Below are 27184 nucleotides of genomic sequence, written 5' to 3' on the forward strand. Positions count from 1 at the left end.
TTAACGTGTATGATGTTTTAAGGGAAGTGGTGGAATAAACATGTACTTTTACGTTACTTTGCTTGAGCACAATTTTGGCATTGAATTAAAGTCAATCCTCTCATAGATGATAAATCAAAGCATTGTCTCCTTTTGCATATGCATTATATAATGCATATAATATAATGCTATGCTCTGTGTAATATGGTGTTTCCTGAAACCATTTCAGTGAAACCACCGCATTAACAACGGCTAAGTACAGAGTCGGATGTTTCAATTGGTTTGCTTTGTGAGGCAGATGCTCTCACTCTTTTTTTCCTCCCTCCATCCTCAGGAGAGGATGACAAGCGGAGGGAGGACAGAGCTGGAGCTCCATCTGACTCCCTCTCCTACGGAGGACCAGCCCCTCCCCTCCTCCTCTCTCCTCTCTCCCTCTGACTGCGCCCAACTTCTCTCACTCCATCCTTCCATTCGGCTACTGTATCCACCTCCCGACTGCACCCAGCGCACACGACACCTTGTTTCTGAGGGGTTGAGATATCGCCTGGCTCTAGTTCTCTTCTGGGTTTGGACTATTTTGTGCATGAAGATGTTTTCTGCAGAGAATTTAAAAAACAAAAATCTCATTTTTTTTTTCTTCATTTTTTTTCTCCAAGTCAGCTGCAGAAGAAGAGCGGTTCGACCTCCGCATCCCCCTCAACATCCATCCCCGCGCATCCTCAGCATCCCTGCGTGGACCTCCAGAGGATGACTCCGCGGCACTGCGCCGCGCCGCGCCGCGCACATCAGGGCGGCTGGAGAGCGTTCTATCGCCGGACGAACAGGAGCTCCGGGCATCGGTGTGTTTTACGGAGGTCTCAGATGCATCAAACGTCGGTAACCGTCCGGTGATGGTTACAAAAAAATAGATAGCTGCGCCATCTCTCCATCAAACAAGCGATTTATGTGTTCGGTCATTTAAGTAAATATCTTATTTGAGTCTTTCATTCATTTCCAATATATATCATTTTCAGGCCTTGTGGTTTTTAACCCCCCCCCCCCCCTCCCCTCTCTCACCCCCCGTCCCCCCTCCCCACCAGCTCCTTTCATCTGCGCTAAATCCGCTCCTGCAGCAGCCGCAGTGGGCTGTCGTACTCTGCGGAATCTCTGTGTGCGTTTAATTATTATTTTTTCAGTTTGACCAAAATGCCACATGCACACACTAAGTACACCGAAACGCATCCTTAATGTAATATATGCACATTTATAATATTATAATAGCAATAGACTCGTCGTTTTTATTTCATAAAACAAAAACCAAAAAAATGTAATTAATATGTAGTATGTTATAATATAAGTTATTGAAGATATTCCGTGTAATTGTAAGAATTGTAGACATTTTTAACGCAGGCTTTGACACAAACGCCCGACCCCCACAAAGGCAGCCCCCCCCCTATTCTCTCCCCTCCCCTCTGCATTTTAGCCTACATGAGCTATCTGGGTCATTAGCATTTCAGCGGTTAATGAGGCTGCAGATGGGTCCTCGGCTCTGCCGGGGAGCCATTGAGCAGCACAGATGCTGCTGCTGCTGCATCGTTAAAAAGAAAAGGCTGCATGGCAGGATGTTTTTTTTTGGGGGGGGGGGGGGGCGGCGCGGTGTCCTCATGTGGGATAGGGAGCAGAAATCACAGCAGCATCTTCCTCCCTGCAGCTGTGTCATTAATGCAGTGGTGCCCATAACGTTATGGCTGCTGCTGCTGCTGCTGGATAATGGAGGTTGATGCTTTCATTGTCCGCAGTGCTCCTCAAAGGATCATGCCGGTCTTTTTGCTTGCCGTTTGTTTTGTTTTTAATACAGCATGTCACTTTGAATAATTTCCCTCTTCATGCATATTCTTTCAGATTTTTCTCCCTCCAGAATACATTACTGCATGCTCTACACGCATTTCACTCGCATTGCAGCGGCTTTAATCCGGCAAACAATCAAAGCTAAACATTATGTTTGCTTTCCCCGCTTGAGATTGCATTAGTATTGCTTGATATGCAGTCAGCTGCCGTCTCAGGCAAGAATGACCAAAGAGGAGTTGCACGATCAAAGGGATGATACAAAACACAGCTGTATTTTGCTGTTTTCCTTTCAAAATTCTGTTTGCTCCAAATTCTTCGCGTATCTGGAAATCCTTCAAAAGCAGCAAACTGTGCAGAAAGAACAACGCTAATTTGGTAGGATCCAAGATCAATATCTGAACAATGAGGTGAGAAATAGACATTATTTATTTCCTTTAGCTGCCCCCCCTCGCCCCCTCCAAAAGAACGGCAGAGAACCGTGGCCTTTACGTCTCTGCAAATTGATTTTCATACCAGAGTGAGGAAAGAGGGTGGACGCTGCAGAAACACATCCAGCCCCTTTAAGTCATGGTATCGAGCGTGCACAGTTGAATCTTTACGTAGTCGATATCTGGTCGTACTGTAGTCAGTTCGGTCATTGTCTGGAACAGTCCCAGCATCTAGTGTGGAGGTCAGCAGGACGCCCCTTACAGTTGATGACTCCTACACTCACACTCACACCTACGGACCATTACAGCCGCTTTGGCCTGCTGAGCTGTCTGTCTTCGCACTGCAGCAGGAAACGCATCATCTCAATATACATGATGCACTTGTCAGAATATTCACAATACGTAGTAAAATCAGCATCAACGTCACCACGAATGCTATCGTTGGCGTCATTATTTTGTGCAGTCAGTACACACCATGTTAATATTTGGTATGATTAGTCCGTTCGCATTACATGTGAACAGACTGTGCATTGTCACAATAAATAATCAGTGAGGTATTTGTCACTTTCATGCAATTATATAACCAAACGTGACTCAGTAAACACAGGCTGTGTGAGCCCATAAGAGATATCCAAGCTCAATATAATAACATGTTTTTGTTATGTTGTTTACACATATTTGGAATAGGTTTGAAACGTTTCCTTTTTTTTCCAACATAGTCAATGCCCCTCCGTGCTTTTGGTGATATAAAGGAAAAGGATACCGTACATGGAAACAGTAACTTTGAAGGATACAGTGAAGGATGAAGTAGAAAACGAAAAAGGGACGAGGTAGGATTGAGTGGTTGAGTAGAATTTTTTTAAGAGAACTGAAGGGTTTGAACAAGTCAAATAAAAAAATGTATTAAACTGAACGGAACTGGACTAGTATAGGTTGTTTCTCCTCGTGTTCACAGCGGACCTTGATTTAAATGTCCATACAATTAAGGCACGCGGTGAATGCCAAGAGAGCGGCCTGAAGATCAACGGCGAACTCCACCAGTAGAGCGTGAGACTGCCTCCAGTGGCCACGTGGAAGACCCGCCGATCTCAGGAGAAATATGATTGAAAAACCCAGGAACTTCTTTCTGTACCTCAACAACATGGCTTGCCTCGATAAACATGGCCGATTTCCGGGCTTTTTTTTATATCTGGGAAGAGTTTGATGCAGTACCGCTAATGGCCAATAGATGGTGCTCCAAAAAGATTCTTAAAAAATACTCTCAATCCCCCTTATAAAAGAATGTAGTTTTATTTTTTTGTATAATTAAGAGATATCTTAAGTTTGACCAAAATGCCACATGCACAAACAACGTAAGAAACTATTTGCTTTTAGATTATATTACCTTTACCAATAAGGCAATGAAGTTATCGCGTATGCATCTGCTAACAAAATGCTACTTTTGTTCTTAACACTTAATTAAAATGATTAATTTAGCAGTTCTCGTTACCTGTCAAAGCATAAAATGTTTCTTCAATCACCGTGGTTTATGTTTCTGTTCCGTTCCATCTCGCTTGCGTCACCTTCCTCGACAAAGCCTCCCAAATCACAAGAAGCGCTCTATTTGTTGTACATCAAGAGGGGCCCGACCGTCAAGGATGGCCCTCAAGTAGGCGTCATTCCTCTGATTCATTTGAGATCTGAAATGCCAGGCGTATTAATTATGTAATTCATTGTATAAATGCAACTTTTAGGAAGAGACAAATAAGAAACAAAAGTGTAGAGTTTGAGTACAGATGATCTGGGAGATATTGGACTGCGAGTGATGGTGTTGATATTAACAGGTCTACAGGGACCTTATATGGAATTTATATTTAATGTACAAAATAGTGTATTCTTCATCATTGCTGATCATTTACCATAAGTAAATTCACACAAATCATCAACCAAATGAAGCCAACAAACACCCCCCTGACAACCATAATCAAGCATAATTAGATTCAGAGGGATATTTTCACCTTCATTTGTTGAATCATTCCTCTCTTTAATAAAAAAAGGCATGAGTCCCGGCGCTTCCTGAGGTTATATTCATCACTTTAATATGTTCTCCTGAGACAGATGTCTCAGCATGTCTGCAGTAATGTGGACATAAAACATCCGTGTGTGGGCTGACTTGAGTAAACGTTCTATTCTCGGCTGGAACAGTGTAGGTGAGTGTGAGACGTGGAACCAGCAGCAGGGCAGCAAATCTCGGTCATCGCTCACTAATTTTCCCCAAACACGTCGGCTTTTCTATTGGTTGCAGTTTACCTCCACTGGGAAAGGAGGCTGCTGTATGAATTCATATGTATCCATGGGCACAACAGGGGGGTAAATTACAAGATTACAACTGTTTGTGTTTGAACTCCAAAAAATACTTTTTGTAAATTCTGTAAATAAAGTAATGCTTTTGTTGTTTTTATGAATGACAGTTGCAATTGTCTGTATTGTATTTGTACTAATAAACACTACATTACAAAGTTAATTTGAGCCTGAATCTTTATTTTTTAATATCTGTAAAATGCGTTAAACGTTTTTTTCTACTTATCTTTAAAATGTACTGGTAATCTCCATGAACCAGTAAAGACCTTTAGTTTATTACATGCGGAACATGCTAGAATCATACCTGGTAAACACCATCATGCTGGTGTTAAGCTCAAAGTAGTTAGCTGTCATCAAATGTTGTCGTCCTGGGATGAGTGAAATAAAAGATGATTATAATCTGTGTCATATGTTGTAATAAGTTGATAAAAAGCCCCCTCTCAAACACAATAGTTTTCATGTCATTAACTGGGTTTACAGGTTTTACTTCGATAGTACAAATAAGCAAATTGGGAGAACAAATCAAATATTGTGAGTGCAGGGATTAGTATTTCAGGACATGGTTTGTAATTTTACAATTTTATCTTTGATTTTCTGGGCTAGATTCAAAAGAATTTTCTTAAAATATTAGTCAGAGCTGTGGGGAATTGTCACTCAAATAAAATAATCATTTGAAATCACTATATTCCGTATGGAGTAGACACAAAGAGGACTGAACGCGGTGGCGTTTGCAGGATTATAAACACCGGTGCTCTCTGGAAAATGAGATTTGGAAACACACCTGCAGTACCATCTATCGCCAAAGAAAATAGATATTTGTGACATTGTAGCTTTAAATTTCTTTACCTACAAACATCTGAGAAAGCATCACAAAATCAGTACACGAGACAAAATAAAAAGGCATTAAAATTTGCAGTGGGAAAATACTTGAAAACTAACTTTTATTTTACTTTGTTAACAAAATACATTCCATATCAAAGACACAATAAAGGCATTTGCAGGGATGCCGGCGTTTTAAGCAAACACAGAGAAAAAACAGCCGTTATTGAACAGTCACTCTAAATATCTGTTGAGTACAAGTCAAACATATCAAAGTATCACAAACATCTGCTAGAAACTATTTCTCTTTCAAATCCGTTAGGAACCTTGGGAGTTATCCAGCATACGCTGATCCATCTGCGTTGAAAATACAAGCGCGCTACTTCCTCTTTCTTGAATAAATAAATGTTTATATGGTGGAGAAATAGCCTTTTGTGTGTGTGTGTCTGTGGGTGTGTATCAGCTGAAGGAGAACCCGGACGCCGGCAGGCCGCCACACCAGTGGCTGATGAACTTGAGGACGTCCTGACACTCTGAACTGTGAGTCGTCTGAAAGTAAAAGATGGACATTAAAAAAAAAAAAAAAAACAAGCCTCGAGAAAACCGATTAATCGCACGCTGCCACTGCCGCCGTGTGACGTGGACTCACATCACACGACTCACAACATGAATCACTCATGTTGGTACGGATGATGAAACTCAGTGAAAGAAGTTTAGTCAGTGAGACATCAGACAACTCAGATCCCTTCTTCAAATCTTCTCAGTAAAATCAGGGAGAAGAGTGTAAAGTAGAAAATGGCCCCTGTGACTGTGATGCCGTCACATATAAAATAGGATTATTGTGGTGTTTAATGTGAAAGCACGATTTAATGCCGATGGTTGAGCTGGAGCTCTCTTGGAACTATTAAGTAATGATTCCTTTTAAATATGGATTAATATGTTGATAATTTATTGATTGTTTGGTTTATAAAAATAGTGAAAAATGTCCCCACAATTGCCCAGAATCCAAAGGGACAACTTCTCAATGCTTTAGTCCCACCAAACCCCCCCTAGATCTACATTAATAACACACCTTCGGCTGTATCTCACCTTTGTGGCCACGAGGAATTTATTCCAGTCTTTCTTGATGGCTACTTTCCCCACAGAAGAGAACTCGATCTTATCTCTCAGCACCGGGTAGCCTGAGAGGAAGCAACAGCGCAGATCCACGGACTATACTGAATATACATGCGAGCATTTGTGGACATCGTGGCACGAAACCATGATGTTCATTTGAAGACAACGGACATCAAAACATGGCGAGATTTTTTCATTTTTGAAATCAGCAGGTGTGATGAGTGAGTGTTGGTGTGTACACGTGTGCCTGTGCCTGTGTGTGTGTGTGTGTGTGTGTGTGTGTGTTACCGGTGAGGACGCAGGGCAGAGAGCGGATCCCGGTGTTGGCGGCCACCAGCGAGGCCTCGTACATGTTCCGCTCGTCACGCGGCAGCACCTGCTCCAACCGATTGTCCATGGACACCATCAGCACCCAGTCACGGATCTGCTCCCGCTGCGTGTCCTGCAACACACACACACATATTAAACAGCTTGTTTTCTTTGAAAGCTGATGGTTGAAGTTGAAGCTGCAGCGTTATGTATTGAGCAGTTTAAGGGGAAGGCCGATAAAACAGGGTCCTTCTTGATTAAAAGGGCGCGTTGACTTCCTGCCGCTGTACCCGAACAATCGGGCAGCAACTCGCTTGCATAGCAACTGTTACTGAAATTAGGGATTAAACATGACAATTAACTTTGGTGCGTAATTTGATAACCAAGTAAAAATGTATCTTGAAAAAAACACATTCAGGATTAATAGTTAAACTGAGCAAAAACGGATAAACATATCTTATGAAATACAATTTTTAAACCGGAGAAAAGCACAGATTTCTGTAACTTTTACGTTTTCAGCACTTGAAGATGACTCTCTAACACGGTAATCAACGTTCACCGGTGTACAGGCATTTATGTTGTACATATGTTTAGTTTGCTGGTATTTTTTGATTAATTCTACTCAGTACTCTCAGGTCACTGATACTTATTTGCAGGAAATTGACTTCTATGCAGGAATTTATGTTCTGTGGTAAATGATTTTCTTTCACTCATAACGAAACAGCCTCCTCCATCATTTATGGCTTCCCAACAATGTCGGATTTACAGAATATCTCATAAGCAAGCGATAAACGCTCCATTGCTCCTATTCATTCCCCAGAGCTGATTCTTAAGGAGTTTGTCCAGTGTGACCTTACAGTGACGCAGAGTTTGCTGGGAACTGGAACCTCGAAGGGAATGTCGGTGTCCAGGAAGTCCGAGTGGTCCAGTGCGTCCAGCGTCCCCTCGTCAACCGCCTGGAGACAGAAATCGTCCCAATCAGCACAGAGACCTGACCCACGGGCAAACTGTCAAATAACCAGGGGAAGCATTTGTCCTCCAGAGGAGCTGCGATGGTTCACTCACGTCACACAGATCCAGGAAGTGATTGAGGAAGATGAAGGCCATGTTCTCCCAGCCGACATCCTGCCAGGTTACAAAGAAACAGTTATTTCATGTTCATCCGGTACTCAGGTTCATGTATTAGTCAGAGGAATGGGGATTGTCTGGCAAATGTTTATTGGCATTAAAGGATTTGAACTCAACTATCCTGACAGAAATACAATAACATGGCAGAAGGCATTATTCCTGGGTTTTCAAAACCGGTGATTCAGGTGACACATATGAAGCAATTTTGTGACGGGAAGTTGGTACTTTTCAGCAAATTTGCACGACATGTGGGAATTTTAGTAAAAGATTGTAACATAGGGGATTATTTCATTATTTCATTTCAGCAGCAGCGGAGGAAGGATTCCGATCCGAGTTAAAGTACTCAACTACAAGTAACATTCCTGCATTCAAAACCTTAAATAAGTAAGATTAGACAGGTATTATGAGCAGGATGTAGGTATGTGCATGTTTTACTGTTACATTCTATGTTTCTGGATTTATATTCCTGCTACCTTCATGTATGTGTTGCTGCAGATGAACTACTAAGGGAAGCAGCCAGATCAATGTAGTGTTATAAAGGTACAACCTAGCCTGTGTCATGGAGTACAAGCAAAAAGTGGCATTAAATGAATATAATTACTCGGAAGTTCCTAAAACTGTACTTTACTTGGATAAATGTACTTAGTAGCATTTTAATACTCGGACAGTAACGACAAACTGAACTGAAAGGAGCATTTATTATCTGAGAACACAGGCTGCATCCTGAAGTGTTCCTCTTTGTTGGGTGGACTCACCCTGCAGGCCAGGCCGGCCTCGTAGAACGCTTTGTCTGCAGGAACGAGCTCAGTGTGACGCAGCAGAGACACGGACAACTTGGCTGCCAGACTGACCTGCAGGCAGAGGGAAGCTTTGGTTTAGAAAAGATAAAGCATCTTTCACAGTTTTTTTTGGAACAATGGCACATTTTGGAATGTTACGCTTTTGTTGAATAAATACTGACAATATTATAAAGTTGTTTTTTAGATGCACCGGCCCTCACTGTTACTGAACACGCACAGGACAAAAAACACAAGAAAATAATAAATAGGGGGAAAAGCGCAGATGCAGACTGAACATCTTTTGTCTATCAAATGGCCTCAGTGTTCCTGTGCTTGGCGTACCAGCTGAGCGACTCCTTTGGCGGCAGATCGTGTGGCGTAATAGTTGGCGATCAGCAGCATCTGCTCGAATTCTTCGTGAGCTGGAGAGTTGGCTTCTGCCGACCGGGACATGTTCTCACACTGAAATCACACACACACACACACACACACACACACACACACACACAAACAAAACACATGCATCACAAAAATAGGTTGACAGTTGAGGAATATTAGGAAATTCACTCCCCGTAATTTGCAGGGGAGTCATTCTCCTGATGTCGTTTACCAGCTGCAGCAGGAAATTGCGAAGGTCGGCCCACATCTGGTAAGACTCCGGTCCGTCCGTGTCGGGGAGGTTAATCAGGTCCAGGAACAGTCGCTTATAGATGTTAAAGTTCTAGGATTAAGATAAGAAATACAAAAAGGCAACACATTAACATCTGATCTAAAATGATGTTGTATTTATACAGGTGTGTTTTTCAGACCATAACGGAATCCAGGCGCTAAAATATTCAGGCAGCAGATCGGGAAGTGTGAGGAAAACGCGCTCATGGAAGTGCGGTCACACCCTACCTGAGGGTTGGGTGGCGCTCCGTGCTGGACGTAGAGCTGCAGAGCCTTCGGAGCGTCTTCCTCCTGGATGAGGTGTGAGGCGTACAGAGCGACGTACTTATGGAGGATCTTAAAGTTCTGACGAAACACAACAAGGGCGATGATGATGATGATGATGAAGATGAACACGAGAACTACTGTTTACAGGTCTTTATGTGTATTGGACAACTTTATATACGTCCTCTCTAACTACGAATGGAAGGTTTGGTTCCGGTGAGCATTACTTAAAGTTAAAAATTCAGAATGCTGCAGCACGTGTATTAACAAGAACTAAGAAAAGGGATCATATTACTCCTGTATTAACTTCTCTGCACTGGCTCCCTGTTAAATCGAGAATAGATTTTAAGGTACTTCTCCTCACCTACAGGGCACTTGCTGGTGAGGCACCGTTGTATCTTCAAGAGCTTGTAACACCGTATTGCCCTACAAGGCAACTGCGCTCCATAGATGCTGGGTTACTTGTTGTTCCTAGGGTTTTAAAAAGTAGGCTGGGGGCCAGAGCCTTCAGTTATCAAGCTCCTCTTTTGTGGAACCAGGTTCCACTTTCAGTCCGGGGGGCAGATTCGGTCAGCTCTTTTAAAGTAAAACTTAAAACGTTCCTCTTTGATTCTGCCTATAGTTAGGGCTGGCTCAGGTTAGTCCGGACCAGCCCTTAGTTAAGCTGCTATAGGCTTAGACTGCCGGGGGACTTCTTAGGACACACCAAGCTCCTCTCTCACGCTCTCGTTCTACCATAATTCAAGTTTTATTAATGCACATGACTAATTCAGCTTCTTTCCGGGAGTTTTTTTGTGCTTTCGCCCCTATCAGGTCTCCGTAGATCGTGGTTCCTTCGGGACCCTGGTCCTGACACCTACCGTGGCCATGCTGACGCCTGCTGCTGCCATCATCATCATTATTTTAGATATTAATCATATTACTTTACTCATAAACCGACATTACCCTCTCCTAAAATCTCTGTGCTCTCCCTCCCCACAGGATTCTGTGGATGGTGGTTCTATGTGATGGTGGTTGCCCCTGCAGTGGTCCTGCTGTGCGCCTGGCTTACTACTCACAATTACTTCATTACTATCATTTCTGTCATAGGAATTGCATGCATTATACATTCTTCATTCTGTACACATGGCATCCATTGTAGTCTGTCCATCCCGGGAGTGGGATCCCTCCTCTGACGTTCTCCCCAAGGTTTCTTCCCTTTTTTCCCTCTTGTAAGGGTTTTTTCATTTTTTGGGGAGTTTTTCCTGTGCCGATGGTGGGTTTCGGGGCAGAGGATGTTGTATGTGTACAGACTGTAAAGCCCTCTGAGGCAAATTTTTTAATTTGCGATAATGGGCTATACAAAATAAAATGAATTGACTTGACTTGACTTAAAAATCATTAAAACGTCTCGTGCAGCAGCTTACAGCTTTAGTAGTCAGGTTTGCGCATTCAGTACCTGTTTAGAGGCCGTCTCCAGACATTTGTCCCACTGGCCTCTGTCTGCATACATGTCCAGTGCTGCCATGACATCCACGGCCACCAGCTGTGAGACACACCCGCATCAAAATCAAAAAGTGTAAATATTCAATATTTCACATCCGGCTTTGTTCACACAAGTACAATGTAAACTTTACAGCTTCCACGTATGCTGCAAATACTGATTTGTTGAACAAGCAGAAATGATGTCAATCTTAGTAAAACACACACACAAGCAAACAAGGTTTAAATTGGTGAAAGATCAAAGATAATCAATCATATTTCCGATTGGTTCACTTCCTCTGCAAGGTAAGCGAGTAAGGCATGTCTCGTATTTTGCTGACAGTGGATTCTTTCCCAACTAGGTCCTGAGCTACATTGCGTTAGACTGATTGTATGGAGATATTTCCTCAACAAAATCATACTCGTTGGATCCGGTATGTGCGTAGTCGTACGTACAGTGTCAACTTTGCCTTGGTTCTTAAGGTACTCCTTGTATTTGTGGTCCACATAGTCCTCATACCTGCCAAAGAGATCCCGGAAACAAGATATAGAGCATATGTTAGAGGAGAACTCCAGTTATTCTCAGCTAGAGACAATTTGCATGAAAGTAAGTATCATGTATCACATTAAAAATATACACACAAACTAAAGAAATATGCAATCTGTGTTTGTGCAGAAGCACTCGTTTTCCCTAATTATTGCACAATGGAGTAGCTACAAAAGAATGACATCATCGACCTAAAATGACTCCTGGGAGATCACAAAGCTCCACTTATGACAAATCAGAAGGGCCTCAACTGTGAACCAACCCAGTCACCAAAAGAGCGTCGACTTAATCCTTTGCAGTTACTGTCCCATCAGACGCCAATTCACATATTGGTGGTGTCATCAAACGCTTATTTTATGTGTTTAGTATGTCTTCCATTGCACATAAAAAAATGTCATTTAACAGATGCAGTAGAGTAAAAAGTACAATATAAAGTATGAATGAGCAGGGCAGGTAGATACTACTAGTGTTAATGTACGTGGTTGGTACTGCATGTGTCTGTGTCTTTAGACCTGGGCTCCAGCTCCTTGGCCACTCGCTTGGCTTTGTTCCATTCATGGCCCTCAATGAAAACGTCGATCGCCTCTTTGATGAGGTTCATGTTCAGGTAAAGCTCAGCAGCCTTCAACGCAAGAAAACAACAAGACAATAGGAGAGAAATCGGGCAAATTAAAAACCCAAAACGCTGAACCCGGCTCATACGAGCAGGAAGTGGCGCGCTGACGAGTTCACTCACGGCGTTGTACTTCTTCAGCGTTGTGAGCTTTGGTCCGACCAACCGGATCACCTCCACTGCTCGATCTCCGCTGAGGAACTTGATGGACAGCTCTGCAGCCTGGATACACACACACACACACACACAAAGACACATTAAACACACACACCTTTGTTCACCAGAGTATGTCTTGTTTGGTCTTACACAAAAGGTATATGAATAAATATTTGTATAAAAAAGTATTAAAAAAGATATACATTATTCTAACCTGAGGTACTCTGTCCCTCTGCAATCTGCTTAATATTATAGGGTGTCAAAATGAATATAATAAAATGGAGAAGAAATAATGCATCATGTATTATCTCTAAGAAATTATGAACAGTTGGGAAAGAGGGAACATTGTTTTATTGGTCAGTAAGTAGTACAACTATCACGGGACAAAATGTATCCGACACTTTTTTACATATATACATAACGAGAAGGCTAAAAAACACATAAATAATCATGATGAAGTTTTTTAGCACAGTGCTGCGAAACACCACTTACTTTTCCTTCATTTCTTTTTAAAATGAAGACTTATTAGTTTTACTCTTTTCTGTCGTTTGAATTTTAATATTGAGGTTAATATTGAGCTGTAGGCATTCAAAATTTTAGTTTTCAAAAAAAAATTCTTCCATCAATGAATTGTTAAGACAAAAAGTCAAAAAACATTCCTATTTTCAGATTGCATATGAATAGATACAGCAGCCAACAATCCCAGGTGGATCCAGAGAATAGTTATTAAGGGTGCTTGATTAATAACTCAGACGGATGCTGTGTAACATATGTGGCCAGTGACCCCTTAAATTAAAGCTTTTGTTTTTGGAACCACGTTCTGAAACCATTAATCGACTATGAAAGTATTTGATGATTAAGGCTCAGCCTTACGTGGCAGTAAAGGGAGCTTTATTCATGCGCAGTGGATCCTTTACCTTCATCCAGCACTTCTCCATCAGGGCAGCGTCGGCGTCGTCCTTCACCTTCAGGTAACACTCCACGGCCCGGGAGTGTTCACCTGACTGCTCCCACTCCTTGGCCTGTTCCAGCAGGCCTTCCACACCTCTGAACCCACGAATAAACAAATGCATTTAGTTAAAGGGTTCATTTTCTGATTTTAAATTAGCACGTCAAATGAGCAAAGATGCATTATTACGTATATTATAAGATCTGAAGGATAAACTCTTGATATATTGGCCAATTGGCAACAATGAGTGGGCATTTTGCTTTTATACATCCCAGAATCAAAGGGATTAGGCCTACGACTATTGCTGCTCTGTCACTTTTCAACCCGATATCAAAAGCGTGATATCTTCCACCAAAAGCCTACAATGCACCTTCGACCTCAACTTAATTGGACTTAATTCTCGTAAGAGAACAAATCGCATTTCTTTGACCATGTAACAATGCATTTGACTGCCTACAACAGATAATATTCTTTCCATGAATGCACCTTAAAACAAAATCAATCGATTAAAAATAGTGTTCAGTAGCAGGATTATTTCAATGTGCAAAGTTTGTTTGCATTAAACATTCAATACCTCCCTGATCAATAATTCCGTCATCTTTCATCTCTGATCATTTTCCTTATTAGGTATGTATGTATCTCCTCAAGAAACAGGCTCTCTCAGCGCTCCCACTTTGGCTAAAAGGCAGAATATTTGTAAGTCAACAGAACACTCATTCAAAGAGAGCTCACTCACAGAAATCATATCCACAGTGCCCCCTTTTGAATTAGGAAGGATATCTACTCCCCCCTTGTTCCTTTTGTCATCTCACTCTTTTCCTTGGCCTTACTTTCATTACTCATCTTAAAAAAAGGCTTCAAACTACAATTTGACCATGCTTTGCAGATGCTAAGAAGCCTTGACTGATCTGGAGGCTGAGCTGTAAACTCTGCAGCAATAATTCAGTGTGCTCTGACTTTAACCCTCTCCTCCCCGCTGGTTTCCATTGGTAACTTTTGATGTTTGCTCCCACAAGTCATTAAAGCGACGGGAGGAGGACGAGAGCTCCCTGCTGCTTGGTCCGCCGGCTAACGAGCGATTCCTCCCAATGTGGGAAAATACATGAGCTGTGTTTCAATAAAGCATCAAACTGACTCTTTGTGCATACTTTGTGCAGCGGGCGGTGGGAGCCTTTGAATGTTCATAGCGGGGTTTGTGGTTCCCCCCACTGACTTTTCAGAGGTTTCTTAACATGAAAAGGTCAAAGAAAATACTATCTTGAATGAACGTAATGTCTGTAATCCTAAACCTGTGATCTATAATCACAATTACCTCCAAACAAGGTTCACAAGGATCTTGTTAATGTGGTAAATATAATTAAAGGTATAAAGATACATTTTTATTTCTTAAAATTTCGGACCCCCTCAACTAAATGACAAGAAATGAGGCCCATCAATTTCTTGTACTTTTGGGTGTCAATCTCACCGGATTCCCTTCTTGGAGGTCTCCTCCTCGTACTCCTCTTGGAGCATGGAGAGCTTGTTGGGGAGATACTCCTTACAGATCCGCATGGCATCACTCCACAGGTCTGCATCCTGGTGAACCGACAACAAATATGGATTCAATAAAAAAAGATCTGCCCAAAAGCTGGAAGGGTTAAAGTCTATGATAAAGTAATGGTATGGCTCTCATAGCTACCTTGTAATATTTAACAGCGAGTTCGGGTCTCTGGGCTCGGAGCAGGAAGGCTTCAGCCTTCAGGAAGTCTTTCTGTTCAAAGCAAAACTTGGCTTGGCTGACCAGGATCTCAGAAACGGTGTCTGGATCGTGGCCCTCCGCCACCCGCTGCGCACTGGCCCAGTCCTTGTTGTGGATGTACCTGGAGCACATAGACACACGCTCAGAAAACAGCTGTTTGAAGAAGTGCTTGAGCTGACAGTTTACATTCACTCACATGAGCACGGCTTCTTTGGGTTTTCCTGCCTTGATGAACTCAACCTCGGCCTCCGGAAACTTTCCCTTTAAGGTGATGATAAATATAAGAAGTAAACACAACTTACTATTCTCGACATGAGCAGAAATTAAATTTGCAATAATTATCAATGCAATGGTCAAATTGACACGAAGACGAGAGATGATATTATTGGACGTTTTTGGTTTGATGCTAGGAAAAGGAAATCTTGACATATTTTGTGGAAAGAGAGAATCTAGTTATTTCATAACTAGAATGATGGATGGATTGCAGAAGATGCCAACCAAGCACTGCCCCAGGGGCTTTAAGAGCGATGACCAGGAAGGAACACAAAACCACAGGGAGGTAAGTAACAACCACAACTAAAACACTCTAAACGGGTATAGAGTCGGTTTTAAGTGGTTGGGACTTTGGCACTTAACATAATTCACATAATTCCCCCCAAGGACAGAACTAAAAAGAATTTCCCTTCAGGTTAAATAAATATTCTGTCGGACTTCAACTGCAGCAACTAACCAGTTTTGCAGCTGGAAGTAATCAGTAAAGATAGTGTGGTGTGTGGAGGTGAGACTTAAAATAAACCCACTGATATTACTAATGTTCACCAAGGAATTGTACGCAGCAGCTCTAGGAATGCTTTACCTCATCTTCCAGGAATATGGCGTGTTTGAGATGGATCTCAGGGATCTTTTCCTTGTTGGAAAGGCGAGCCAAATCTAAGGCAAAGTCAAATGAGCTGGGGGGGCAAACGAAGAGGGAGAAATAAAGTCAGGTTCCACCTTACAATCACTGTCTGTGGGACAGTTTTATTTTGGAAAAGTAGTCAGTGTGAGCTTAACAGAGCGAGCTGGTGGACGTCAAGACAAAACACATTCTGTCTCAGATATCAGCTACAATGCCCTCGTGACTTACTGCATTCGTCCCCGTTTCTTTATAGGGAACTAGTGACTATCACGACTGAAAAAGGTTTGGATGCACATTTTTTGGAAATATATGTTGTTTAAGAAATATATACATATTCTTAAACAGCTCACATAGGTAAACAAGCCCATTCCAACAAATGTCATGAAAGAAACATGTATTTTTAAACTTAAAGCTTTCTTAAAATATAAGTTTTGTAGCAATGAGTTTTCTCAGATAACATTTTTATTTTGAGATGCTGACCCTTAGTTATCCTCGTTCCACACAACATTGACTTAAATGATCCCCTTTTTGTCTTTTTTCATCACTAAGCGAGAATGGGCCTTCATGCATCTGACTGTGGGTGTTGTGTCGTTGTGCAGCTCACAAGTTATTTGAAGCGAACTCGATGGCGTGTTCCAGGAGGCTGAACTTGTTGAGCAGCTTGACGGCCGCCTCTCCTCCCAGGCTCCGAGCCCACAGGTAGGCCACCTGCTTCTGGGCTGCAGCCCCTCCGTGGCTCTTAGCCACCTGACACGCACAAGCATATGGGTAATTATATATATTTATATATATCCTTGTAGGAGTCCTGCGGCAGCGTGACACCCTAACTCCCTCATCACATATAATCCCAGTGAAAAACATTTGACAGAAGCTGTAAAGTCGCCCTGCGCTCCCGAGCGCAGCAGCAGTAAAGACGCTCGACGCTCGTAAACAACGCTCTCTTTTTACTTAAGGCCTCCTATCGGATGAAGAGGAAATCGGATAAATGGCTCGTGATGCAATATAATACAGTTATATGCAACTTAAGGAACATATGAAGTGTTGTTTATGTTTTTGTAAGCAATTATAACTTCAGTTTTTTATTGTTGTTGCATGGATACGGAGGGACAGCAATGGACAAACTAATGCTATTGTAAACATTAGTTGTTTGGAACAAAGTTGTAGGCTTTAAAATGACATACAATTAGAGTTCAAACATTTGCAGTGCAAAACCCAACATTGCGACAAAATGCTACCAAGGCAACAAAAGCAAATACCTACCCTGTATGCTTCCTCCCACATATCGTTGACTCTGTACATGTGGACAGCAGCTTTCCACTCTTCAGCCTCTATGAAGTGGTACTCTGCCTCCGAGAACCTGGATTCAGCCTCCAACTCCTACAAAATACATTTAAACCATACACGTCATGCACAGAACGTGCACATCAGGCAGAGTAAGGCGGCACTAAACACCACGATTGTTTATCTAAATACAGAAAAACACCTAAAGGCAATAATCTGATAAATAAATGCCCAAAGTACAATTCACGCACCCTCAGCAGTACTCTTTCAGTGACATGGCCAGAAAAAAAATGAAGAGCTGACAAAAGCCAGAGAACCTAACTGGGCAAATCATGAAACTGTATTTGATTTCTTTGAAATCGTATTTGACAAAACTATCAGGGGATTAAAAGGGTTTGAAGTCTCAGAGCGTATCTGGACACAACTAAACGATGAGGGGTGGAATGTGACAAAGTACATTAAACTCACTAAGCAGAACAATTACATTCTGCTGGTTGTAAGAGACAAGAACAACTACAACAAGAAGAACAACACATAAATAGCCAATGCTGGTGGTCTTGTTTGCTTCTGTGGGTCGTACACAGGCATCAGCATTACATTGAGACTGTTTCCGAACCACTTTAAAGCTCCTTGTAGTAACTTTCAGTAAAATATTTGAGTACTTCTCCCACCACTGCTTAAGGTTATGATATTAGACACGTGTGTCAGCTGGATGTCTACATAAACGTTTTGATTCACAGGGTTTTAGAAATGTCTAATTATCGTAATAATGTAAAGCTCTATGCAATATGCACATGTTAATTGGATAACCACAAAACTGTGAACATTTGTCAGCTATTAAAAAAATAGAAATTAAAAAGAAAGAAATGTGACTTTGCTGTAAGGTTGGAAAAACTCGAAAGAGCCTTTCAACATGGAAAGGATGAAGTTGCTGAGCGGTGCAATAATGAGACCAAGGCATAAACAGTCCTTCTACCACTGACAATGACAACCGTGGGTCTGTGGTTCATTACTGTTGAGGTAGTTGTGATGTCCCTTTCCGTGACAATTGGTCTTGTTGTGCATGGCGCTGAAAATAATGTGTTGCTTCTCCTGTGTCAACTATGTGGTGCTAGAAAACTTATGCTAATCATGAGTCATGTGGAATTTGGGAATGACTAGTTACAAAAGCATCCTGTGTCAAATGGCATTGTCTTTGCAATTTTAATATGTTAGAAACGTATGACTTTGTAATCTCAAAGAATGTCACAGTTTGTATCAAGTTGAGAGATTTCTTTTTCCAAAATTGACATCTATAATGTCAGTCAATACCCCCCAAATGTGTTGTTTAGAATAAAAAATGAGATATGTGTCATATGTGATTCCGCGTTCTCTCCGATCAGAATAATGTACCTTGGCCAGGTGCACGCGGGTCTCTGTGAGCAGGTCAGGGTGATGTTTAGCCACCAGGCGAATGACATCGTCAAACATCCGGTTCTTCTTGTACATGGTTATGGCGAGGTCAGGCTGCTTCACTGTGGCAAATAGCCTGCAAGTACGAAATACTTCAGTCAGGACATAATAACCAGTCAGTCAGTTCGACTGAGGGTCTGAAAGTTCCACCTGTCCATCGTTAAACCGTTTTCCTTATTATTCTTTCTGTAATTACTGCAATACATGGCCACTTTATTTTGCTCCGCTACATTTTCATGCTCCAGTCGGCCGGTGATTGAACCAATTACTATAAATAAATCTCCAATTACCTCTCGGCCTCCTTGAACTTCCCATCTCTCTCCAGTTCCTGAGCTCTGCTGATGTACAGAGCCATGACCTCCTCCTCCGGCATACACTCCACTGCCAACTGCAACAAAATGCACCCAAAAAACGACCAGGGCTTTTTGTTTCATAGCTACACGAACATCCACAGGATTATCATCTTTTGATTAATTCACAATCCTGTAAAATTGTATGTTTTTATTATTGCTTTAATTTAATGTGTCTTAATACAATTATATATATATATATATATACATATACATATATGTATATACATACATACACACTATATATATTAGACAAAAAATGAACTAATTAATCGCACATTTATCGGAGTTAATTGCAATAAATGTGCAGTTGCGTTAAATGCGTTAAAATATTTTATCGCATCAATCGCTGCCACACTAATCGCAGTAACACGTTAATGTTGACAGCCCTAACATTATACATATATATATAAATATATATAAAAAAAATATTTAAAAAAAAAAAATATATATATATATATATATATATATATATTTTTTTTTTTTTTTAATATTTTTTTTTATTTTTTATTATTTGTGTAGTTTTCAGGCATACTGACCTTATGAGCCTCTTCCCAGCGTCCCGCTGTGGTGTACATGTCTATAGCATCCTTGAGGTGACCTCCTTTCACAAACAGTTGCTCTGCCACCTGCATGCCACAAACCCATGAATTACATAAGATCTAAACATAAAATGGCATATTTTACATTCCTTGAAAATGAAATACAAAAAAAAAGTTTAGCCTTCTGACACATCCACAGTATATCAATAAATTACAATTGCATTCCTGCAGGATAAAGAGAGTAAACAAAAATCATATATGAAGCTAATTTAAGAGTGGCTATCTCCACTGTGTTAATGGCAAAATTCAAGAAACTTTGGGCAATGAAAGGAAAAGGGAAAAATTGCCAGGCAAAGGAAAAAGGTATTTTCCATGAAACCGTTTTCTAACACAGAAGCCAATGTACGTTTGGCCTTGGCAATTATAAACACGTTAAGCCATTGTTTTCTTTTGAGATAATTTCTGCAATGACATCACAGGTTCGAGCTTCCTCCATTGTTTTAGTTTGCACTGAATTATACTTTCCGGCAACTTCTGCAAGTTGGAAAGCAAAGAGCCTGTTATCTTAATTACTTTCTGTGAATGTGCCCATTGAGCAAACAGACTGAAATGGTCGGCTATTTTCAGAGGCTGACAGTCTGTGGAGGCTGTTTGGCTCAGCTGCGCTCATCAGCATGAGCAAAGCACCATCATCATCATCATCATCGTCGTGTCTCTTATTTTTCTCTTTTCTTTGTATTCACACCAGATTTCTCCTCTTCTTTTAAGCTGTACTTTTGGCAACTGCTATGACGATCCGACTTGTCATTATTGCCAAGGCCCCTTGAGCAGACACAGCCCACACTGCTCCATGGAGACCGAGCTAAATCGGATCCAGGGATCTGTCTTCATGCTTGGAATGCGTGCGTATACTGTACTGTTTGTGTGTGTGCGCTTGTCCTGGGTGACCGTATGAATTCTAGGGGCGATTTGCAGAAATGACTTGCTGATGGCGAAATGTAACTGGCTCCTTCCTCCCTCTGGTGGCCTCTAACTCACTGTCAGCTGTTGAGTTCAGGGAGCGAAAACGAGTCGCCGAACCACAGACGTACCTCCCGCCTCCTCTCTCACCTCGTAGTCCTGCATGGAGGCGTAGTACTGAGCTATCTTCACGTAGTATTTCACTGCTGATGAATCTTCCTGCAACTCCAGGATGTGGACGGCTTTCTTCCACTGGCGCGCAGCGATGGCCGCCTCGGTGGCTTTAAGTGAGCAGCTGAGAGTGGACCGGAGAGTGACAGCAGAGAAAACTTAAGTGATGTCTGAATGCTTTTTCACTCACCTCACCTTCCTAACATATTCTCCCTGTGGACTGGTGAAGACACCTCGCCATAGGGTTTGCATATATTATATTATATATCATAGCATATTTCATATCATATGCTATTAGCTGCAGCTATGCTGTATTATATATTATGTTTTACTATATCCCTTTTCATAAATATTTCATATTATCCTAAACAGTGTTAATATGTTACATTGTATGCACCGTATTGTGCGTCAATAAATACAAAATATGAGTGTGACTGCGTAATCTTATCATATTTTCTGCTCTACCACAGTCCTGTAACTTTATGATGTCATTTTGTCACCACAGGCCCTTGTGTATTTCTATTCTTGTTAAATCCCCCCGGGCTGAGATCATGCATTTGGTTGGATGTGTGTGTCTGTCCACAGCTAATTTTGAATGTGTGTGACTGTTTAATCAAGGACCACTTGTGACTAGGGGGACGTACAATTAAATGATTTTTTACAGCTATAAAGATAATGAATTGCCCCTCGGAACTGGCCAGAAGGGGCCACAAGCACTGTTGAAGTAGTTAAACCCATTTATTTTGTTGCAGGCTACATGTTCTCCAGAACCTGACGGTGATAGAAAAGGTTGGTCTACTTTTGAACCGGAGCGTGTGCAGAGTTTGGCAAAACAGGACATGAAGTTTTTTCTCATCCTCAGCAACATCTTGGCTGTAAGGGAGCGAGGGACAACTGAATGAGGCTCCAGTGAGGTTCCACTTTTTGTTTGGTAGGCGAGAAACACCTTGTGGACGATCTACACTCTTCTGTGTTGGTTTTTGTAGTTCTATCCATGTTCTAGTTCATGTCCCTTTAATATTTATTCATGCTACTTTCTACATCCTTGCACTGCTGCAACGACAGAACTTCCCCTCTGGGGATCAATGGAGGTTTATCTTATCTGATTGTGTCGCTCCGATGACAAAGCCCAATTGAATTGTGTAAAGTAAATTAACTTTGGTTAGGATTTAAGTTAAACCTAATCATTTTATCAAGGCCAGCACAGATTAAAACTTTTTCTGGCAGCGGAGAGTTGTGTGGACAGTTTTACCTTCCCAAATTCAAATTCTGCTACTCAACATACTCAACGGGAAAAGAATCTGGAAGATTATCATGTTTAAAGCAATCTATTATGGTCCAGGTGATGATTAAAAGACTCATTGGCCGTCCCTAATGTTTTTATTTATTTATTTTTTGAACGTGTCATCTTTCCTCCTCTCCATCTGCCCAAAATGTCGTCCCTGCACTCCTCTACGCTACATACCCTGCTTCAATGAAATGGTTGATGGCGGCGTCCATCTGTTTCTGCTGGACCAGGTAGTCTCCCCAGGTCTCCTCCAGTTTCACCACCTCAGCGGGGAATGCGAGGCGAGCCAGCTCCACCGCTACAGGGAGCAGAAACTTTATTTAATATACTGAACCTACACTGTGGTGTACACCCGCACTCAATTCAACCTCCAACGGTTGTTGTCCAAAATCTTGTCACAGGAAAATTGATTATGCCTTTTGTAGTTGAAAGCAATACATACTCTACTTGTGTCAAATGTACGACCAGCCATGACGGCTGCGCTTCAAGCCGAAGGCTGACATCAGCATGGTAGCATTGCTCAAACTGGTAATTCTAATATGCTACTGCCAGGTTCCTTCTCTTAGGTTAGCATGTTAGCATGCTGATGGGAACATCATTAGTTTTGCATGAAATTGGAATTTTGTTCTAGAGCTTGACAATAGGGTCAGAAGACCCAATGAATCCATAAATGTACGATCAAAATAGTGTTGCAATCCATCAAATGGTTATAGGGATAATCGGACTGGACCAAAGCAGCAGACCGATCAATCGACCCCCTAAAGCTGCTACCATAACAACTAAATCAACATATTCCAGATATAGGCTTAGCGTTTTCATGCTATCAACTTATTATTGATTTACCTTTCCTGAAAGCACCTCCTTTGCAGTAGCACTCCAAAGCTCTCTGGTTGTTTCTTATGGTCTCATACAGATCTCCTGCCTGGTCAGAACACACAGAGCGTATCAATTTATGAAGAAAATTGTTTTTTGGGTCAGTGTCGTTGGGAATGGCAACTATACTGTCGAAACAAGGCACATAATGGCACAAAATGTTAGGCACACTTTTGGTCCAGGCTGCTTTTCAAGGGGTTGTATTAATATTCATGGTGACGGGGTCCAATCGCACGAAGCAAAGTCCATGAATAAATAGTTTAGCCACTTTGGGGTTAAAGAACGTGACCGGCCTGCACAAAGCCTCAACCCCCAGACCGGATGGCTCAACATCACCGTCTGACCACTGGTTCTTTTGTGGCTATCCTTCCCAGATTGGATGTTGTTATAGCATTACATAAAAAACCCATTACTTTGGAAAGCAATGTTCAACTATCAATCACATATGGGTGTAATATCTGGCTGTCCACACACTTAATTCACTTAGGTCAAACACTTCTTCAACAACAGAATGCACAACATGTGATAAGCCAGCTTATACGCCAAAATATACAACATGTCGACCTTCAGACACCGAAACTGATGGGATCCAACACCATCAAAACGCAGCGACACATTTTGTTCTGAAGTCTCGTTCTCTCCTTCCCACTCGTCACGTAAACACAGATGGCTCCAGGAGGAGAACTGTGTTCTCAGACAAACAGCTACAGAAAGACACGTAGAGAAATAACAGACAGATGGAGGAAGACAGGGTGTAAAACTGCCACAAAAAAAAGGAGGAAAAAAAAGCTCCTCCGCTGATACCTTTCCTCTCCTGGCGTTAGTTAGGAGAGGAAAGGAGCATGAGGCGACAGGATGAGAATCACCGGTATGGAATACCAGCTGGGATACATTCTGCAATAAACAAGTTAGACGGATAGTAAAGAACAATACGTCCCACCCACCCTCTCGTAAAACTCTCCTTTGATGAGACTGGCGGCGATGCGGCGGACGGTGTCGCTGTTGTTGGTGATCTGCGCGTGGCCGATGGCCAGCCGGGCGGCTTTAGCCGGCAGTCCGGCCTTCAGGTAGAGGTTGATGGCCCCCTGGAGGTCTCCCTCGCTCTCCCTCACCTCGCCGGCCTTCTCGTCCTGACCCGTCTCCGTTAACCACTGGTAGTGTCTCCCGCGCAGGCTGTCCAGCTCCGGGTGGCCCTAGCAGAGCCATTTGGGGGAGAAACGGTGGGGTTTGTTTCTGCATTAGACATCCACGGATGGACGGATCCAAGAGCGCAGAAATCACACCCAATCATTTTCTGAACTGAGGAGAATTTATTCAAGATGTATTGAACATGTGACCACAGAAAAGGTTACAGGTTACAGTAGATGGATGTATCCTCACACCTGTGGAAGTTGCCGGTGTGTTATACTGAGTGACACTATCACAAAGGGGAAAAAACCCACAGCTCGCCCGTCTTCCGGACCCGATTAAATTAAGGGGTGCCCGGCGTCATGTGATATGGGCCGTGCTGTACGAGTAATGGACCTGTTCTTTAAGGTCTGACAGTTTGGAGTTAGGGAGGTCTATCATTTTGTGGTGTGATGCATTTATATTTGTCCCTATAGGAGGCGGTTACAATGGAGAAGAAACAGAGGGCACAGTAGAGGAGAAAGGGCTGGATTATGCTCTGGTAGAGCAGCAGCGGAAAGCGGGGTGCAACTTCATGAAAGTATTGTCAGTCTTGTCGACAGCAGTGTGTTAAGGATGTTTATGCCGGTATGGAAGGAACATCAGAATGTAAAACGCATAAGTATAAATTTAGTCTCTGCGTTATCACCTTTGCTTCAGCCACGGCAATGCAGTCGTCCCACATGTGGAGCTCCTGGTACATCTCTATCGCTTCATCAATGGAATTCTGCAAAAAAAGAGATGATGGGTGCTGACAGTGCTGCAAATAATAAAGCAAGTACAGTCATTTGCCAAGAGTGGCTGATCTGGTGAACTCAACCGTGGAATTGTAATTGATAGGTAAACTATCTGAGCAATCACAGGTGTCACCAACACAGACTGGACAGAAGATAGTGGTTTATGGATTTGAATTCAAAAGGAGTTTTGCCACAACTTGCTGTTAAGAGTGCACCTGCAATTAATCCTTCCTAATTTCTATGAATATACATATTAGAAGTGTATACGGGGCATGTCTCCAACCTGCTCCATGTAGTGCATCTCAGCCAGTTTAAAGTTCTTATCCTGCATCGCCACGCGGGCTTGGACTTTGAAAAACGCTGTTCCATCTCCTCCCTGGTTAAGAGAGAGAGAGACACACACACACACACAAACACAGACTTACTCCTGTGATCCCTTTAGTTTGTTTAGTTTTATGAAATTGTGTTGCATATATGGCCAGTTCTATAATATGCTGCTGTATTTTTATCTGTCGGGATACAAAACACACCATTTCCTGTGAAACCTTGTCGGCGATCTCGTTTGTTTGGTGGAGGAAACGCAGAGTCGAGACGTCCCCCAATGCAGCAGAACACCTAAAAAAGAAAGAAAAGAGAAACGAAGATATGTTTCACCTTATTGAACTAAGATAAATTAAAGCTTTTGTCTAATTAGCCTTTAGGCAGCTGCAGTCTGAGGAGCGGCAAGATAAAAAGCCTTGTCTTAGCATTTTGCCACTTTATTACCAACTCTCTCTGAACAGTTGCGTCAGATTAATTTCCGAGCCATGAAAGTAAAAAAAAAAAAAAAAAAGAAGTTGGAAAACTTCTTCTGTCTGACTCTTTCTCGCTTGCCTCCATCCCTCATTAACACCCCTTCCCCCCCTCATTAACATTATACACCTCAGACAGAAACGTCTTCCCTCAATTTCATGATTTATGCAGATCGGGGGCCTAATGACTAGCATGTGCATTATTAATGACAGAGAATTCCCATTTTTCTCAAAACAGAGAAAAATATGAAGAGCGGATGCTTAGTATTTAAAAAAAACTGTCTTTGATGTTTAAGAAGTTAGAGATGAAGGTCAAGCAAGGAGACGGCTCTGTGCATGTGTGTGTGTGTGTGTCCAAAAGCTTTTTTATTCCAGGTGACGAAGGTGCACTTGTTGTTTCCGTTCTCTTTAGTCACAGAGATAAGCCTCACGTTCAATCTAGATAGAATCAATTTTGAGTGTGTGTGTGTGTGTGTGTGCGTGTGTGTGCATGTCCTTTTACAGCTACTATTACGAGGACCAATCACAGACAAGTTTGAGGGTCAGACAGAATTTGGGCATTTAGTTGTGATGGTTAATCTAAGGGGGAGGAGCTAGGGAATGGACAAGGTCCTCACAAATATTAAAGTACAGGGTTGTGTGTGCGCGTCCTGCTGACCTTTCTGCGATGTGCAGCTGGTGAGTCTCCAGAGACAGTTTGCTGAGGGTCTTCCACATGGCTTCAGTCTCTGGAGACATTTCCAGAGTCTCAAGGAATGCTGTGGCTCTGTCAACACACATGAAGAACAGATGTGACACTGAGTTGTTCAATTACTTCACAGCAATAATCAACTTACGATACTGCCTGCCATGATAATCACTGCACCACACATGGACATGGCCTCCATTCTAACCTTATCAGCTTCTCACCAGAAGAAAGCGTGTAGGATGGATGAGTAAAAATGCATTTGGTTTCAAAGCCGCACTCCACAGGTTGTTATCTTGAACGTTTTGTTAAAGCTGCTAAAAATTGAATTGCCGTTATGAGTTGTATTTTAAGAAATTAATTATTCTATGCACCACATGTTAATATTCATGTTTCAAATGTTTAATACAGAGGATTTATCATTTTTTGCTTGTGCCCTTTTGTTTGATTGATTGATTTAATTATTAAGAATTAAGTTTCTTTCTATATAAATTTGATTATTATTGTTATTTAATTATCATTAAATACTCTTGAAATGACACAAATATAATTCATTTAAATTATTTCTGACACAAAATATCGTCGTTTTTAGGTAATATAATTGATGCATCCTGGACCCGGGCTAAGAACAAGGAAATACCAATGAATGAATGCCACTTATGCGATCACCTATTGATCATTCTGAGATGGGGAGCCAAACTAACCAAAACAAATCATATTCTTAGTTTACGGGTGTGTTACGTCTTACAGCAACCAGCAAATACATCATAAATGTTGCTTTAGACAGTGAGACAAGCACAAATCACAAATAAGTCCCATGAAAGGTTGGCATGTTGTTTAGAGTCCAGAGCCACAGTGGAGAGTTCA

General features: G+C 41.9%; 1 protein-coding gene and 1 long non-coding RNA gene across 2 annotated transcripts in view; one reads left to right on the forward strand and one right to left on the reverse strand.

Moving 5' to 3' along the window:
- The first annotated feature begins 427 nt into the window (after positions 1–427).
- Positions 428–1053, forward strand: LOC144389430 (uncharacterized). Its single transcript, XR_013453479.1, has 2 exons — positions 428–544; positions 636–1053. It is a non-coding gene; the product is annotated as an uncharacterized LOC144389430 (long non-coding RNA).
- A 4430-nt stretch (positions 1054–5483) lies between these two features.
- ift172 (intraflagellar transport 172) overlaps positions 5484–27184 on the reverse strand; it is a 32820-nt gene continuing 11119 nt past the window's right edge. Inside the window, exons 18-48 of the mRNA XM_040160829.2 lie at positions 26291–26398; positions 25372–25456; positions 25125–25217; positions 24754–24831; positions 23882–24130; positions 22908–22986; positions 22242–22362; positions 20756–20900; positions 19643–19732; positions 19044–19141; positions 18694–18829; positions 17281–17397; positions 16625–16767; positions 15979–16072; positions 15319–15383; positions 15063–15243; positions 14850–14959; positions 13353–13482; positions 12403–12501; positions 12179–12288; positions 11576–11639; positions 11097–11183; positions 9623–9739; positions 9336–9446; positions 9068–9187; positions 8702–8797; positions 7884–7943; positions 7676–7774; positions 6798–6951; positions 6483–6574; positions 5484–5942 (exon numbers count right to left, since the gene is read on the reverse strand). Of these exons, the coding sequence (XP_040016763.2) occupies positions 5853–5942; positions 6483–6574; positions 6798–6951; positions 7676–7774; positions 7884–7943; positions 8702–8797; positions 9068–9187; positions 9336–9446; positions 9623–9739; positions 11097–11183; positions 11576–11639; positions 12179–12288; positions 12403–12501; positions 13353–13482; positions 14850–14959; positions 15063–15243; positions 15319–15383; positions 15979–16072; positions 16625–16767; positions 17281–17397; positions 18694–18829; positions 19044–19141; positions 19643–19732; positions 20756–20900; positions 22242–22362; positions 22908–22986; positions 23882–24130; positions 24754–24831; positions 25125–25217; positions 25372–25456; positions 26291–26398 (3421 nt within the window). The 3' untranslated portion in view covers positions 5484–5852. The remainder of the gene's footprint in view (positions 5943–6482; positions 6575–6797; positions 6952–7675; positions 7775–7883; positions 7944–8701; positions 8798–9067; positions 9188–9335; positions 9447–9622; positions 9740–11096; positions 11184–11575; positions 11640–12178; positions 12289–12402; positions 12502–13352; positions 13483–14849; positions 14960–15062; positions 15244–15318; positions 15384–15978; positions 16073–16624; positions 16768–17280; positions 17398–18693; positions 18830–19043; positions 19142–19642; positions 19733–20755; positions 20901–22241; positions 22363–22907; positions 22987–23881; positions 24131–24753; positions 24832–25124; positions 25218–25371; positions 25457–26290; positions 26399–27184) is intronic.

This window comes from Gasterosteus aculeatus, chromosome 18, assembly GCF_964276395.1.
Source record: "Gasterosteus aculeatus chromosome 18, fGasAcu3.hap1.1, whole genome shotgun sequence".
NCBI classification, from domain to species: Eukaryota; Metazoa; Chordata; class Actinopteri; order Perciformes; family Gasterosteidae; genus Gasterosteus; species Gasterosteus aculeatus.